Below are 17,456 nucleotides of genomic sequence, written 5' to 3'. Positions count from 1 at the left end.
GTGCTGTGCGGAGCTATGTGGCACCGACACACAATCAGTTAGCCGGGGTAAGAGCGTGCTTGTGCCCTTAACCCTGGCTAACAGCCAGGGCTCCCTACAGGGTTTGCCACCATGCTGTTGCTGGGAGCAAAGACCGGGCTTGGCTGCCTAAGCCCGGTCTTTGCTGTGCAGGTGAACAGCCGCCTTGTGTCTAAAGTGGCAGAAAGAATGGAACTTAGAACTTTTGCTGTCTTCATTGGTCAGCTATTTCCAGGCAGAGTAGGGTCTGGTGCCCATGTATTTTGGATTTACTTAGTGTCTAATCTGAGACATGAATGTGACCACAACCGAAGGAGAGCTGGTCTTGTGGTAGCAAGCGTGACTTGTCCCCTTAGCTAAGCAGGGTCCACCCTGGTTGAATATGAAAGGGAGACTAGAAATGTGAGCACTGTAAGATATTCCCCTCAGGGGATGGAGCCGCTCTGGGAAGAGCAGAAGGTTCCAAGTTCCCTCCCTGGCTTCTCCAAGATAGGGTTGAGAGGGATTCCTGCCTGCAACCTTGGAGAGGCCGCTGCCAGTTTGTGAAGACAATACTGAGCTAGATAGACCAATGGTCTGACTCAGCATATGGCAGCTTCCTAGGTTCCTGTTGTTCCTATGAATATTTGCTTCCCTCAGCCTTTCACCTACATTTACTTCCCCATGGGCTACCTATTCATTTTGGTTGCAATTCTGAGAGGAAGGCTTGCTAAGTATTTTTTCTCTTTGTCTCTGAAAATGTCATTAACAACTGGCCAGGCTTGTTCAAGCTTTACAGGTAATCTTAATGGAACATTTTTTGCAAGGGCAATAAGGTGAGGGAATTTACATCAGCTTACTCTGGCTGATTCCTGTTCTTTCCATCTTGACTGTTAAATAGTTCCATTGGTTTCCTGTAATATTTTCACCAAATAATTTATTTTCATGGTACAGTTAAAGGGAATCCTCTTTGGATATTGAAGCATGCTGGACTCTAGATGCACTCCACCTTAGGGTAGGCTAAGGAATCACTGGAACAGCAGGGTGGCGGTCATCAGTGCTACATATTTTCTTGCTGCTTCCAAGTTCTAAATGTGCAAGGTTGCATGTCTCTGGGTAAAGAGCTGGCAGTGGCAACCCTATTGTAGTAAAAACAATGGTGCCCAGCTGAAAGACTGACATATCTTGATCTGTCCTTGTGTTGTGAAAAAATGGTGCACTGAATGCTTTAAAACTCCACAGTGCCACCCTCCCAGACAGAGGTATTGATGCATTTTCACCCTAAATCTGCTGTTATAGACAGGCTTGGTGGCTTTTAATAAATTAGTGGCCATACTAAAAAGGTTACTGTTCGTTTGACTTGGCTCGGAGAGGTGGGCATAGGTGCTGATTTCATTCAAAGAAAATATTGTTACTTTTGTTAGGTGTTAATCTGTTTCAAGTTCCATTCCAGTTTTACAGAACCCCTATAAGCTTTCTGAATAATTGAAATGAATACATAAATGGGTATATTTTCTGTCGGGTTAGCATAACAGCAGAATTCTGGTCTTGTTCAATTCTTGATACATGTATAGGGTTTTTTAACACAGATTTAATATCTCTGGAATTGTATATATACCTCCCTGAGCCATTTTTGGAAGGGTGGTATTTAAATCAAATATATATATATATATATAACCTCTCCATTTCCCAGTTCTGAACAAATAAAAGAGAGCATAAATGGAATGAATATGTACAGCTGTACAGGTTTTTAATTTATCCACTGCCTATCAAGGCCTCACTGCCAGGTTGCTCTTTAGGTCTTTCCACACTGTACCAGACACCTCTTTTCTAGAGAAACATTATGATATGTATGGATCACACAAAAAGCTGCCATGTATCCCTTATATTAAAAATGGTCTCTTATTTCATAATACAACTGGCAACTCTAAATCAGCATTAAGAGTCTGAAACTGCTTGCAGATCTACAAAGGTAAAATAAGAATGCAACATTTTGGAAAAAGCTTCAGTACAGTGGCCAATAACCAGACTAAATTTGCACTCATGGCAGAGTGTTTTTCATAGTACAAAGGGGGAAGGCTAATTTTTTCCAGTTTTTAGCTATTTCCCCCTCTCTCTACTGCTACCTATGTTTCCTGAAAATATGTTGCTGCGGGCAACCATGTTGGCAGTGCAAATGACTGCCACCCATGTGCGGGGGCTATGTGCATGCTGCTGCTGTGCAGGGGATGCTGAGGAGCATGACACCACATCAGGAAGCTGTGGCGAGCAGTGGAGGAATAGGTATGGACCTGTTCTCCTTGCTCTTAAAAGTGCCCCAACTGCCCTTCAAATTGGTGCACGAATCATGATTCGTGTACATTCCTATCCCCTAGTCAGATTGTACACCCCTGCTCCCAGTTGATTTTTAACAACATGTGAAAGGATTAACCCCAAAAAGCATGCAAGAATCAACCCCATGTTTAACATAATGGAGCTATTCTGACGATCAGTGGAAAGTGGGCTAAGGGTGTTTAGTCCATTTCCCACCGATCGTAAGACTCACCGGGCTCGCAGTCGAGCCTGGTTGAGTCAAAGCGGGTCACTCGCTTTTGTAGCCCTTCCCTGAGCCCAGGTTAGCGGAGCAAGTGCTTCTCGATTATGACTAGGGAAAACTAGGAGGGCTCTGTGGCACGGTTACTCATGAGTAGACCCCTGGAGGGGAGGCAAAAAGCCGGCTCCTGGCTCCAGGGGTCTCTCCAGTATGCCCTGTGCGCTTGCAACGGAGCCGGCAATTGTGTGGGCAGCCGATCCGGCCGCCCAGGGCTCCTGCCCTGATAGTCTGTGGGGAGAGCAGGCTTAGCCCGCTCTCCCCACTGAGCTTCCCAAACTGGGTCTCACTGATCGTGAGACCCGGCTCAATGTGTACCTTCACTCTAAGCCTCTGGGGGTTAAAGTGACACTCTTGGGTATCTGACTAATCTTATAATTAGTTCTTCCTTGGATTTCCCCTTGGTTTCAATGGCAGCTTCCTATTCAGAGCTAATGGCAGCTTCATGGGGTGGTAGATTTCCACTGGGACCAAGAGTTAACTCTCCCTCTTCTGTGTTGTGGCCTCAGTTCTGATTTGGCCCCCTCTCAGATGCTTATAAAAGAAAACAAAAACACATGGACCGATGACGTGACTAAAGTCGCATCTGACTTTCTCCATGAATCTGAATCTGTGTAGTCTCATATCAGAGCCTCTAAATTCTTGATCTTTGTTCAGAACTGTCATACAGATGGAGGGAAGAAAGTACAATATTAGCCTCTTCATTTATCCTCCCTCAGGCAGCAGTGATCACAGGTGTATCAGCTGCTCCTCAAAACCAACATAGTTTAAAGGGATATAGGGTTCCCTCTTTATCAGCCTGTTCCACACCATTCCCTTGCCACAGTGGCACTGCCCACAATCCATATAGATTAACTGAGAAAGAAGAGAGAGGGAAGGAGATGCCTTCTCCTCACCCTCTCCTGCTTTGCTCACATATATATGAGAATTCTCATTGTCAGGATGCTGCATTACCTGGTTGCCTATGTGGTTCTGTGGAGTTTGGTGGGAAGTGTGGGGAGCATGGTGTTCCTCCTTTTGGGCCTCTGTATTCCCCCAAAGGGAGCAAGGGTGAGATGGTTCCAGGCCTGTCAGGTCCAGGTGGGGTTGAGCAGGAGAGGCAGGGAGGGCTGCAGAGAACAGCTCCAGTGGGGCCGCCATGTTGGAAGAGGCAACAAGCAGGAAGTGAGACCAGGGTTCAGAGCTTGGATGGGTATTAAGCCCTGTCAGTTCTGTACTAGGGCATTTAAAGTCAAGACATCTGATGATGAGGTCTGCTCTTGAGTGTGGGAGCTAGAGTTCCCCTGCAGAAGGAACTGGCTGAGCCAGGAGAAGGAGGACTAAGGTGATGAAGGAACCTCCTTCCCTGGCTTACTCTGAGGCTGACCTTGGCTGTTTTCATCCTTAGATTTTGGAGTCAAAAAGGGCCAGGAACACACCTCCTTCCTCTTGGAGCATGACACTCAATCTGAATTGATACTACAGGCAGAGATTCTCTTACCCCGGACTTCGGGGCTGAAATCCAGGGCCTCCACAGCCCCTGGGGGCCTCCAAATCTTCTTTAGTCTGTCCCGGGTGGTGTGGTCATCTGGCTGAGCATGATGATGCTTAATTTGCAGGGGAAGGGGGCCTCTCCAAAGGCTTTTAGGTCCAGGCTCCAAAATTACCTAGGTGTACCTCTGATTATAGGAGAAAACTAGGAGGGGAAAACTCTCAAGATTTAGTTGAAGAGGTGGCCATCCACTTGTAATAATGTTGACCACTTGTAATAATGTTGTAATAATCCACTTGTAATAATGTTGACAATTTCTTTCCTTAGAGAGATTGCCAAAGGCAGAACTTCGGAAAAGCCAGTCAGGTAAGCTTATGTAAGATGAGTTTTCTCTTCACTACACTAATAAAGCTAGATCAGAAGTGACAGAAGTCATCCCTCAGAAGAAGTCTGGATAGAGTATTGATGGGTACTTAAGGTTGATTGAATAGCTTTAACTTGGCAGGAAGAAGAGCCATAATTTTATGCTTGGGTAACCGACATAGTGGCAAATGTACTGAGTCTAGCTAGTTTTGATGGCTTCCAAATGGAATTTGATCTCTTTTAAAATGGAGGTCAGTAAGATCAAGCAGGCCAACATAAGTCAGGAGAATCACAATTGTATACATCACCTGGACAGTGATTCCTTTTCCAACCCACTTTCAGCTTTTTGAAAAAAACTATTGTCTGTCTCAAGACTCAGGGAATTGTTACAGTCCCTTCTCAGCTGAGCCTTATAGCTACCCAACTCAAACTGCAGCCTCAAACATTTGTCCTGTCAAAAACCTCACTGTGGATTAAATACCCAGTTGGCAACAAGCTTTGCTTTTGTTGTTTGACTTGGACTCCACAACTGCCTAATGACATGTAAGTTTTGAAATCTTCTTAGGTATGCAGCTGTGCCCTTCTCTTTGGCTCCAGCTCTTCCCTGTTTTCCTGGAACATGGTGCCCTTCAATGTTGGTTTGCCCCAATCTTGCTTAATTTCCCTGTTGCTGGCATCAGCAGAACAAATTATGTCATTACTATTCCAATATGCAGAAATTAAACCCTTTGCCTTATTTAAGGCTCTTCTGTGAATTGTGTGGCCTTTCTTTAAAACAATGATCTGTAATGTTCCACAAAAACTTTTTGCATTTAATCTCTAAAGCAAGCATAACTGGTTCACTGCCTCTCAGACCCCGCAACATGACCACAAGTCCAATGTTGTTCAGTTGACAGAACTGGACCACGAACTTTGGTGTCATTCAGCAGCCCAGATTCAGTAAGGCTTATTCTAATTAGCTTTCAAAGAACTGAACCATTTTGCAAATTGTTTTGTTTTGCCTAGCAAACTCTGTTTTTCAGCTACTGATCTTGCTTGCTAATCTTTATTTCAGACACGTCAGTGAAGGTGAACGTGAACAAGTTGTTCTGGTAAGAAATAATCTGCCAGCTTTCCTTTAACTATAATCTTAATTGATAATTATCATCCTCGCAAGTTAATCCACTTCAGCCTTAAATGTTTACATGTTCACCATCTTGAATTGGGTTGGATGACATCAACACAATCTATGCCATTGAGGTGTCCCTACTTGAGCCCACTTGTTCCTCAACTGTTCACACCTCCAACATATTGAATCAAGGTGGATGGCTTCATCACACTTTGAGCTGTCCCTATGTGTCCATACACTTGTAGCAAATTGGGTTCAAATGAGTTAGGTGGTTCACAAGTTAGCCCACTTGTGCCTCAAATGTTCATGCTTCCACTATCTTGAACTGGGGTGGATGACATCAACACAATCTATGCCATTGAGGTGTCCCTACTTGAGCCCACTTGTTCCTCAACTGTTCACACCTCCAACATATTGAATCAAGGTGGATGGCTTCATCACACTTTGAGCTGTCCCTATGTGTCCATACACTTGTAGCAAATTGGGTTCAAATGAGTTAGGTGGTTCACAAGTTAGCCCACTTGTGCCTCAAATGTTCATGCTTCCACTATCTTGAACTGGGGTGGATGACATCATCACAAACTATGCTGTTGAGGTGTGCTTTTGTGTTACTCACTATAACTGCACCAGATTTGGTCCAAATCGGTTAGGTGATCCACAAGTTAGCCCACTTGTGCCTAAAATGTTCACGCATCCGCTATCTTGAATTGGGGTGGATGATATCATCACCAACTATGCCGCTGAGGTATCCCTATAGGTGTAGCAAATTTGGTTCAAATCGGTTAGGCGGTTCATAAGTTAGTCCACTTGCGCCTCAAAACATTCATGCATCTGCCACCTTGAACTGGGGTGGATGACTTCATCACAAGTTATGCCGTTGAGGTGTCCCTACCGTGTTTCCCCGAAAATAAGACAGTGTCTTATATTAATTTTAGCCCCCCAAAATGCACTAGGGCAATTAGCGGTACATCAGAAATTACTGCTAGGTCTTACTTTCGGGGTAGGTCTTACTTTCAGGGAAACAGGGTACAACTGTACCAAATTTGGTTCATATTGGTCCAGGTGTCAGGGTGTGTAAAATCCACCTTTGCCACATGTGTGAAGGTCGGTGTTACACAGGCATTGCAAAGTTGATGGTAGACGCACACACTCATGGACACACACACATTGCCGGGTGATCTCATAAGCTTACTTTCCTTAAGGAAAGTAGTCTAAAAGATATTTCCTGGAAGCTTCTGTAAGTTTATTGAGTTTTCTTTTCTTTTGCTCCTGCTTTCCTCCATTTTGCAGAGACATTGTAGCAGTGAATGCAGCTTTGTTGAGCTTGACCATGCTTCAGAGATGAGAAGAAGAACGTGAGACCCTCTAGGGCAACCACCATGGGTCCCACACAGCTTGCTGCACAGAATCATGGGAAGAAGTCAAGTGTATTTGAGATGGAGGAGAAAGGGTTTGCACTTTTTCATGGTGCAGACATCCCCCCTGAGCACACAGGTAAGACCAAGACCTCATTTCATCCATTCACAGTGAATATTTAGATCAGACTAAGAACTGACCTACACATTACATAGAAGGAGGTGGAGACCGAGGTGGTGGAATTCAGGACTGTTACCTTTTTGAATGCTTCTCCACATACAAAAACTCCTAGCATGTAATAAACTACAAGAAGAAAAGTTTAGCAATTAATGGGTCCTTCTGAATAATAAACATCTATTCTCTATACAAGGGCTTGAGAAAGGAAAGGGAGAGATGGAGAGAGACAAACAAACGTTTTGTTTGTTGTTTCCACAGAGTTGAAAGTGGTTTGAAAGAGGTGTGAAAGTGGTTTGATAGAGGTTTCATGGTGTGTACACTCATTCCCCTTTTACCTTTAGGTTTTGTATTGACTCAAAAGCCTGCAAAATGGTTTGGCCATAGGCAAGAGCAGGACAAAAAATGTGTTTACAGCATGGGAAGTGATGCTGTAAACCACTTTTATGAAAATAATCTGACTAATCTCACAGGAAAAGTAACCATGCTGCCCTCTAGTGACTGGCCCAAAGAGAATTAGAGAACCATGCAATAAGAACAAATCTTCCAATTGAAATGTTTAGCTGTTCTGTCTCATCCATATCTATTATCTTATTTCTTTATTGAACCCTCCATGGACCTTTTGCTTTCTTTTTATTCTTTATCAAATTGTTTTAAAATGCTACTTTTATTTGCTGATTTTGACTATGTTTTTATTTTAGTTGGCTGACATCCAAGATAATGCTGCTCTGGCATTAAGGGGCAGGGATGATTTTCGCCAGACTCCCCTTCCCTCTGATGCCTATTGGGCCTCCCAAAAATATGTCTCTCAGGGACATTTCAGGAGGCACAGGTGGAATTAGAGGGAAGGTGAGATTGGCAAAAATCAGCCTTGCCTCATAGCACCAGCAGCATTGCATTAGTCTAGATGTCAGGCGTTGAATTTTTTAAATTGCATTTTATGGCTTTTAATTTGTAAGTCCCCCTGAAAATATTTTTATTGAACAATCACATTTAAGTGTGTGCGTGTGTGTGTGTGTTGTTTTCTAGACCAAGTCTTTCTTCACAGTCTCCTGTTTTTTAAACTTTCATTCTTCTCAACATTTGTAGAAAATCCTCCTTTGAAACGGAAGAAGGGGCCGGCCCCCAAGATGCTTGGAAATGAGGTGTGCAGCGTGTGTGGAGACAAGGCCTCTGGCTTCCACTACAATGTACTGAGCTGTGAGGGCTGCAAGGGCTTTTTCCGCCGCAGTGTCATCAAGGGTGCCCAGTATGTCTGCAAGAATGGTGGCAGGTGTGAGATGGATATGTACATGCGCCGAAAGTGCCAGGAGTGCCGGTTGCGCAAGTGCCAGGAGGCAGGCATGCGAGAGCAATGTAAGTGACAGGAGTGGAGGTATCTAGGAGCAACATGGAGAAGGGGAATGAGAGAGGCGAGAATGTGCAGGACCTGTGTGGCTTGGGGGACTCCTCATTGCAAGATTACACCTTATACGTAGAACAGTCAGGATTCTGTGTCATAGAATCCTAATGCTATGCTTAGGAAAAAAGTATGTTGACCAAACAATGGGTTGTATCCAGTGTTGCCTGAAACAGGGATTCCCAGATGATGTTGCTGACTACAACTCCTATATTCCCCAGCCAACGACCAGTGCAGCTGGGATGATGGGAATTGTACTCAACAACATCTGGGAATCCCTGTTACAGGGAACACTGCTTGAGTCCAAAACCGCCCTTGCTCCAACAGAAGGAGCTTTCTTTGGAGGAAGCTCCTTCCACCAGGGAAAGGGAACCTTTCAGTATAACTCAATATGCGTAATATAATATGCTAAATTTGAACATATTATTCTGGTTACAATATTGGAATCTTCATTGCGTTCAGAATGTTTTGGCAAGTTAGTGTACGCTAGGAGGGGAGTCTCTGATTCAGGGACTGGCAAACAGGAACCAGTGACTGTCTTCATGAGGAGGGATGGATATATATGGAAATGGCTTCAGGGTTTCAGATCCTTCAGATAGTTCTGCACAACCACAGAAAAGATTTTCTCCACATCCCTGAGGTCTAGGAACTTGATTTTAAAAAAAGAGAGCATACACTTTCATGGGGAACTATGTGGTTTCTGCTGAAGTGTGAAACATAAACAGCCAGCTTGCTCAGGAACAGTCTGAAGAAGCGATGAGTTAGTGCAAGGCAAGCTGTTGCTGCGAATGCTGAACTTGCAGATAGATGTTACAGTGCAGTTTGAGATCTGGGAAACAAGAACTGCTGAGGCATGTGGCATCCAGTCTGCGCTGGAAGAACAACTTTGAGGCTTTTGCCAGCAATGCAGTGATGCACTTTGTTGTCTCATATGGCTATCCCTTCCCTCACTGTTCGCTGTTCTCTGGCCTACTTTTAGGTGTTCTCTCTGAAGAGCAGATCCAGCTGAAGAAACTTAAGAAGCAGGAAGATGATCAGGCCCGGATGGTAGTTGTGCGCCAGAACCCAACGTCTCCTCCTATCATCCCTCCCAAAATGACCCCTGAGCAGCTTGATATGATAGAGAAGCTTGTGGCAGCTCAGCAGCAGTGCAATCAACGTTCCTTCACAGATAGGCTCAAAGTGACGGTAAAGATGCAGTCTAGATGGACTCTGAGCTAGAGGGGGAAAGTAGACCCCACAACTTCGGTTAACTATTCCTTTCACAGACAGAGAGAAAGAGAGGCACACACACGATTGACTTGAGGTGTTGATAGCTGTGTTTTGCAGATACCCATGGGAAGGAAATAGCATTAAGAAGTGCGTGCTATTTGCTTTCCTGAAAGAAAGGTTTCATGCTGCTTGAAACAAGTTATGACTATCCTGCCAACAAACACAGGCTTGAAATTCTCGAGTGAGTCCTTGTGTTCCAAATTCTGCCATATGTCACTACAGATATTTGTATATTTACTTAAAATGTGTATATTTTGTCTGGTAACTGACAGAAAATTGACATACACTAAATATAGTAAGATTTTTTAAAGAGCCAGCGTGGTGTAGTGGTTAGAGTGCTGGACTATGACCGGGGAGACCCGAGTTCAAATCCCCATTCAACCATGATACTTGCTGGGTGACTCTGGGCCTAACAGGGTTGTTGTGAGGAGAAACCGAAGTATGTTGTACTGGGCTCCTTGGAGGAAGAGCTGGATATAAAATGTAAAAAATTAAATAAGTAAGTGGTGACAGCAGTGCACTGATGAGGGTACTGAGCAATTGATATAGAACATCCACTCCCTACTTCTTCAACTGTTCCTCTTTAAAGGATCCGCAGTTGTCATGAGGAAAATTTTTATTTACTTTAGGAACTTTTGTTGAAAAGCAGTTTATAAATATTCATCGTATTCATTATGGGAGTTAGAACTGATGGAAGCAGTGTTCCCGCACTTAACGAAGCTGGTGCTCCTTTCCTGATTTTTCCTGTACACCCCAAGAAGCTCTGCTTTTGGGACGGGTCCTGCTGCAGTTTCCCAGGGAATAAAGGAACTGACTAATAGAACCCAAGAACAACTTGTTTGTATGAGATCTGAGACCTGACACTCGGAGGAGGGCAAATGGAAGTTTGCTCATGCCAGTTGAAGAAGCAGCAGAGCTCACTTGGACTGAAAGTGCTGAAGGGTGCTGTGATATGCAGCTTTGGAGATTGTGGAATAGCTGGCTATAGATTGCTGACCAGTAGAGAATAGTGGGGTGTTGTTGCAGTAAATCAGATTTTTAGGAAAGCTATAGGATAGTGTGGCTGTGAGAACTGGGACATTCCTCATTTGTTTCAGTGGTTTGATTTCCTGCTTCCTGCTCCCCTATATTTATCAAACTTTTCCTTTCTTCTCGTTTCCCACCTGCTTGCAGCCATGGCCTCAAATTTCAGATCCACTTCATCGTGAAGCACGACAACAGCGCTTTGCTCATTTCACGGAGCTCGCAATAATTTCTGTACAGGAGATTGTGGACTTTGCTAAGCAGTTGCCAGGTTTCTTGGATCTCACCAGAGAGGATCAGATCGCTCTTCTAAAGACATCCACAATAGAGGTGAGAACTACACTCTGCCATTCTGGCCAGAAGGAACATCAGCTATCACTGACAATGTAGTCCCCAAACACTGAGACAGACACATCTGCCTTATGTGATATCACTAATGCCAAAGAAGTGTAAGAGGCTTCCTTTTGACTAACTTGAAATTAGATGGAGGAGATTTTAGTGGCAGAAAGCATGGAAGGATCCACACTGTTGGACCTCATGCAGTCATTCCAAGCTAGACTTGCTGTCTGGTGTGGAGCTGCCAGCTTTCAGTGGGCGTAGATATTACAAAAACATGACCTAACCACTTGATGTTTGTTTTGCTCCTTCTCTAGTATGGGAGCACTATTGGGGATGGTTCTGGATCTCTGGCTGCTCCAGTTCAAATCTGAGACAAAGTGCATCCATTCACAGTTCTGGCGGGAGGCAAGCTTGGGTCTGAAACACATTGAGTTTGCTGCAGTGAAACCAGTGGTGGTCGGTGAGAGTGGTGCAGGGCGGGGTGGCGAGAGGTACCTTTAAAACCCCTTACTGGCCATACCGCCAGCACCTGCAAGCCGCACGGAGCAGCGGTGTACTGCCTGGCATCCTGAGCAGAGGCTGCCCAACTTATGGCATTCACCTGGCCTCTACTCGTGCATAGCAGCCACCATGCAAATAGGCCGAAAACGGCCCAGTTTGTCATTTGGGAGGCAGGCAGGCTCAGGCAAGGAGCTCTTGCCACCATCTCCTCCTCCCCCGTGTTGGTCTCCCCTTGAGTGGCTTCCTCTGTCCCCACTGCGCAGCAGTGGATGGTTAAAAGGTACCCCCCCCAAAGAGATTTAACTTGCCCTCTCAAGCCCTCAAGTGGGTGGGGAGGGGCCCCCTGAAGCCTTTCAGGTCCGGGCTTCAAAATTATCTAGGTGTGCCCCTGATGTCATCCAACCCAATTCAAGATGTGTGAACACTTGAGGTGGATGTGTGAATGTTTGAGGCGGAAGTGGGCTAAATTGTGAAGACAGTAATTATAAATTAGGATTATAGTGAAAAGAAAGTAGGCAAATTAGTTCTTACTAGAACTTGTTTGCTGATCTCATAGCCAGGTCTTTCATGACTTCTTCATTTTGTGTGTGCTTAAGGTGATGCTGTTGGAGACATCTCGGCGCTACAATCCAGAAACAGAAAGCATCACTTTTTTGAAGGATTTAAGTTATAATCGAGATGACTTTGCCAAAGCTGGTGAGCTAAACATAGTCATTTCTTTGCTGCCGGCCAGGATAGCTCACTTTCTGTGCCTAAAAGCAAAATTCAGACACTGCTCCAAAAAAATAAGTCAAATGTTGGATTAATTTACTATAACCATACAGATAAGAGATCCAAATGTTCACATTTTGCTTATGCTTATTCAGTATGTAGACTGTACCCTCAACCTGATATCTGAGCATTGGCAGAGTTTTTTGTAGGGGTGATTGTATGGGAAATGTGGGCAGTGCAGCCCTCCATCATATTAGTGAGGAATATGATGGAGAGGGAAATTGCCTAGAGGTCATGAGGGAAGAAAAAGTAACTGCTAAGAAAGCTTTTATTGTTTGCATATTTTAAAACATATTGCCACAGCTATGAGTATGAGAAAAAACGACAAAAATAAAAATAAATCTGTACAGAAGTGCAGACTGCACTTGACCCTACCCATTTTCTTTTCTTTTTCTGTTTAGTGCAAGTTCTTGTTTTCTGTTTCACCTACTACATGTGACTGTGTGAATTTGGAGGTTTGAAATACGATATTGTAGAGGCCTTAAAAATGATTGAACTCAGTGATCAAACTAGTGATTTTTATCAACAATTCCCATTATGACAATGTATCCTGCTTTAGGAGTTCCAAAATGATTTTGTGGGCTCTTATTCTCCTTATTCTTGAAGACTTTTTAAGGCCTAAAATGCTTCCAGTAGAATAATTATGTGCTTGTGTGCATAAATAAGCTCAGATGTGTGGGAAAGGAGGGCTGGCTAACTTCTAACATTATTTATTTATTTTAATTCATTCATTCATTCATTCATTCATTAAATTTCTATCCTGCCCAAACATGCATCTCTGGGTGGCTAACAATTAAAACACATATACAAATTAAAACAATGCAACATATAACACACTAGCCGACCCGCACAGAGCATCTGTGCGCTTTGGGGCTGGCTGTTTTCTGCTCTCTCTCCCTCCTGCCCCGGTCTGTCCTCTCTCCCCCCCTCTCTCCAGGCCCCCGCTCTCTTGCCCTCCCTCCCTTCTGTTCCTCCCCCTCCCCCCACATAGAGCCTCACTGGGCTGCAGGCGGCCAAAAAGGGCCCCGCCGCCGCCACTCCTCTCTGATGGCGAACAGGGAAGCCCCGCTGCCCGATTCCTTCCCGCCCGAGGCTGCAGCAGGTGAGGGGGCCGTTCCCCACTCATCCCTGAAGGCGCCTCCAGGGCCAGTCTGTCCCGCTGCCTCCCGCCTCCTCCCAGCCCAGGCCACGGCTGCGATGGCTGGGCTAGGGCTGCAGCTGCTGCCGTCTCCTCACAGCGGCCCGCGGCCACGGCCACTGCCTCCTCACCACAGCTGCCACCATTTCCCCCCACAGCTGCAGCTCAACTCAACGGCCTCCTGCCACTCGCTCAGCCAATCCCAACGGTTCTTGCCACCCAGCCAATCCGGCGCCTCTGCTGCCCAGCCAATCCGCTGGGTTGCCGGGACGCATCCCCACAAAGGCACTTCTATGGGGATTAAATATATGGATATATAAAAGTTAAAACAATACAATAATTTAAAAACCATAAAATTGACAAACAGTATTTTTAATTAAAAACCTGAGAAGGCTTGGGTTAAAAAAAGGGTTTTCAAATGTTTTTTTAAAAATAGCCAGAGATGGGGACGATCATAACTCAGCAGGGAGCGCATTCCACAATCTCGGGGCAGGAGCTGAGAAGGCCCGTCTCTGTGTGACCACCAAACAAGTTGGCGGTAACTGGAGACGGACCTCCTCAGATGACCTCAGTGGGCGGTGGGGTTCGTAGCGAAGAAGACGCTCTCTTAAATACCCAGGACCTAAGCCGTTTAAGGCTTTATAAGTTATAACTAGCACTTTGTATTTTGCCCGGAAACCTATCGGCAGCCAGTGTAACTCCATCAGCAAAGGAGTAACATGGTCTCTCCGAGATGACCCAGAGACCAGCCTGGCTGCCGGGTTCTGAACCAACTGAAGTTTCCAGACTACATACAAAGGCAGCCCCATGAAGAGCACATTACAGAAGTCAAGTCTGGAAGTTACCAACAAATGTACCACTGTTTTGAGGTCATTGATCTTGAGAATGGACGCAGCTGGCGTATCAGCCGAAGCTGATAGAAAGCACCGCTGGCCACCGCCTCAACCTGAGAAACTAAGGAGAGGTGTGGGTCCAGGAGTACTCCCAGACTGCGGACCAGTTCCTTTTGGGGAAGTGTGACCCCATCCAGAACAGGTAGATCAAAATAGTCTCTGGAATTCTGACCCTCTGTGTTCCATAGAGTTCCTTGGAAGTAAAGCACAATGGATGCAAGGAATATAATGAGGAAATACAGGGCTGTTTTTCACAATTCAGTGGCAGGAGGAGGAGGAGGAGGCTATAGCTGGGATTTGGGAGCTGTGCGCACTCCCCAAAATTATCGTGTGGGTAAATTGGTAATGTTGGGTGGAGGACCAGGAAGTGATTGTGTGCTGCAAGCAATCCTAGTTGGGTGGTGCGGACAGCAGAATATCTCCACCTTACATCAAATCCCAGATCACCAATGTCGGCTGCTCGCACCGTGCAACTAGAATTGCTTGTGGCAAACGATCACTCCCAATCTTGTGCATGACATTACCACCGTCCACACGATCCATTTTCAGGAGCACACATGGTTCCCAAATCCTGACTGGAGTTGCCTCCTCCTGACATTGAATAATGAAGACCAGTCCACAGATAAATTGACAGGATTCCCCCCTACCCTGCCACCCAACCCTCTGCCTAATTCAGAATGGGAGTCCATCTGGATGCCAAATACCCAAAATCAGTTTTTGTGCAGTAGATACAAGCAATTATGTTTTTAACCCAATCTCTTTGTCCTTTTCTTCCAGGTCTTCAATTTGAGTTCATTAATCCCATATTTGAATTTTCAAAGGGCATGAATGAATTACAGCTCAACGGTGCTGAATATGCACTTTTGATTGCTATCAGCATTTTTTCTGCAGGTAATGAAGCTGGTGGAGCTGATTCTCCTGTTGGATTGTCTAGAAGCTTTGAAACCTAGAAGAGTATCTGTTTGCACTAATAAACCAGCCAGCTGAGAATAAACCAGCCAGCTCATAAGTCCCATTGACTGATGAAGATTCATTACAGGAGAACCTCTGTATTAGCGGGGGTTCCGTTCTCCACTGCTACTGCAGATAGGGAAACTGTGAATACGGAGGCATTGGGGCAATGGGATTGCAGTGGTTAGGTTCCTGGAGGTTGGGAAAATGTTCAAAATAAGCAGAAAATGGCCCTATAAATGTGGGGGAAAGTGGCCGACCGTGATCCGTAGGTCCCCAGCAGAACAGATATGCCCCCAGTAGCAGAAAATATGTCAAAAATCATGTTTTTCCCCAGTCCCACCCCCCCGAGCCATTTTAACATTTCCAGTCCCAAAATGGTGGCCAGAGATGACCCGTGGATACATGGAATTTAACCCCTTAGTTGCCTTTTTTCTGTGTATACCGAGGTCAGGTGTCAGTTGCCCGACTGCAGATATGCAAAACTGCAGATATTGAGTCTGCAAACATGGAGGTTCACTTGTATTATTAAGCATTTACTACACCTGCTGATCACTCCCCTTCATGCTCATACATTTCCTGACCATGCCTTCTCGGGGCTGAATCTTTAGGGTTTGTCTGCAGGCAGCAGCAGAGCTAAATGCATCGTGGGTTTCTCCACACCACTTGGAGTCCTAGCCAATCAGCGTTTCAAATATAAAGAAATTCTCCATGCATTCAGCTCTGCTGCCAGAGGGCAAGTGACCAATAGGCCAGTTTGTGTCAGTGGTGCAGGGGCAGTGGGTGTATCATTTCTAGGGAGGGGAGGATTTCTTGAGAATAGGGCTTCTGGGAGAATGATTTCAACAGAGACATCTTGGCTCATGGCTCACTTCCTTAGCCATTATGCTATGTTGGCTGTCTTAATCATTTATAGTTTTTCAAATTTATATACCACCTGATGTATAAATCTCTAGGCAGTTTATAAAAAATAAACCATCTGGCATTTGCTTATCTCTCTCATTGCCACCAATGAGACTCACTTTGATTGAGTCATGCCTGTTCTTTTTAGGTTGCCTTCTCACAATCATCAGAATCCTGGTTAAAAAGTTAATCAGGATCAGCGAGCCTTATGGAACTGAATGTGAGAATGGAGAATTTCAGGGCAAGCCTGGTCAAACTAATTGGCTTAACCAGCATCTAACCTGGATAAAGTAAAGTGTGCTGTCAAGTTGATTTTGACTCCTGGTGCCCACAGAGCCCTGTGGTTTTCTTTGGTAGAATACAGGAGGGGTTTACCATTGCCTCCTCCCACGCAGTATGAGATGATGCCTTTCAGCATCTTTCTATATCACTGCTGCCAGATATAGTACCAGTGGGGATTCGAACCAGAAACCTTCTGCTTGTTAGTCAAGCATTTCCTTGCTGCGCCACTTAACTAACCAGGATAGATAACTATATTATCCCTGAGTGGTTTGACCAGGAATGTTCTGAAATTCTGTGTTCTCACATTCAGATCTGTAGGATTTGCTGATCCTGATTAACCTTTTGATCAGAATCCTTGTGATTGTGAGAACACAGCCTTAATAACATATTTCTAAACATGGATAAATCACAGCAGACAGGGAAGACTGGTTTCTGCAGTAGAAATTATGCCATGTGGTGTTTCTAAGCTGTAGGGTGTGTCAAGAGTTGTGGCCAGATTTGGGGAAGAAGGATGGCATTGAATTTCTAGAGCTTAACTTGAGAGGTTTAATTGCACATTCAGCTACCTATAAAGTGTTAACCTATTTACTGGCAGACCGACCGAATGTTCAGGATCAGCCCCTGGTGGAAAGACTGCAACATACCTACGTAGAGGCTCTTCATTCTTACATTTGTATCCACAGACCAAATGTAAGTGTCTGCCGTGAACTCTGAATAATGACTGTATTGGCAAAATTACATGTGTGATGAATTTTTAAAAATAAAGTTCTCTTTCTTTTAGGTTGCTGAATGGGTCTGGTGGATTGCATAGACAACATATGTTAAAACAAGTACTAATATTTACATATTAAGCTGCCTTATTGAGAATCAGTTCATTGGTCCATCTAGCCCAGTGCTGCTTAATCTGATTGGCAGCATTTCATCA

The 17,456-nt window shown here is 44.8% G+C and overlaps 1 protein-coding gene across 6 annotated transcripts in view; it reads left to right on the top strand.

Moving 5' to 3' along the window:
- The window catches only part of NR1H3 (nuclear receptor subfamily 1 group H member 3), a 48,102-nt gene that overhangs the window by 26,475 nt on the left and 4,171 nt on the right, over positions 1–17,456 (top strand). For all 6 annotated transcript variants that reach the window (XM_053285502.1, XM_053285499.1, XM_053285504.1 and 3 more), the window contains 9 exons: positions 4,386–4,424; positions 5,476–5,512; positions 6,820–7,023; positions 8,149–8,415; positions 9,438–9,646; positions 10,904–11,083; positions 12,190–12,289; positions 15,173–15,286; positions 17,127–17,221. In XM_053285502.1, the coding sequence (XP_053141477.1) occupies positions 6,909–7,023; positions 8,149–8,415; positions 9,438–9,646; positions 10,904–11,083; positions 12,190–12,289; positions 15,173–15,286; positions 17,127–17,221 (1,080 nt within the window). In that variant the 5' untranslated portion in view covers positions 4,386–4,424; positions 5,476–5,512; positions 6,820–6,908. The remainder of the gene's footprint in view (positions 1–4,385; positions 4,425–5,475; positions 5,513–6,819; positions 7,024–8,148; positions 8,416–9,437; positions 9,647–10,903; positions 11,084–12,189; positions 12,290–15,172; positions 15,287–17,126; positions 17,222–17,456) is intronic.

The sequence above is a fragment of the Hemicordylus capensis genome, chromosome 1 (assembly GCF_027244095.1).
Source record: "Hemicordylus capensis ecotype Gifberg chromosome 1, rHemCap1.1.pri, whole genome shotgun sequence".
NCBI classification, from domain to species: Eukaryota; Metazoa; Chordata; class Lepidosauria; order Squamata; family Cordylidae; genus Hemicordylus; species Hemicordylus capensis.
Note: the sequence above shows the minus strand (reverse complement) of the source record. Positions and strands in the feature narration are given on the sequence as shown.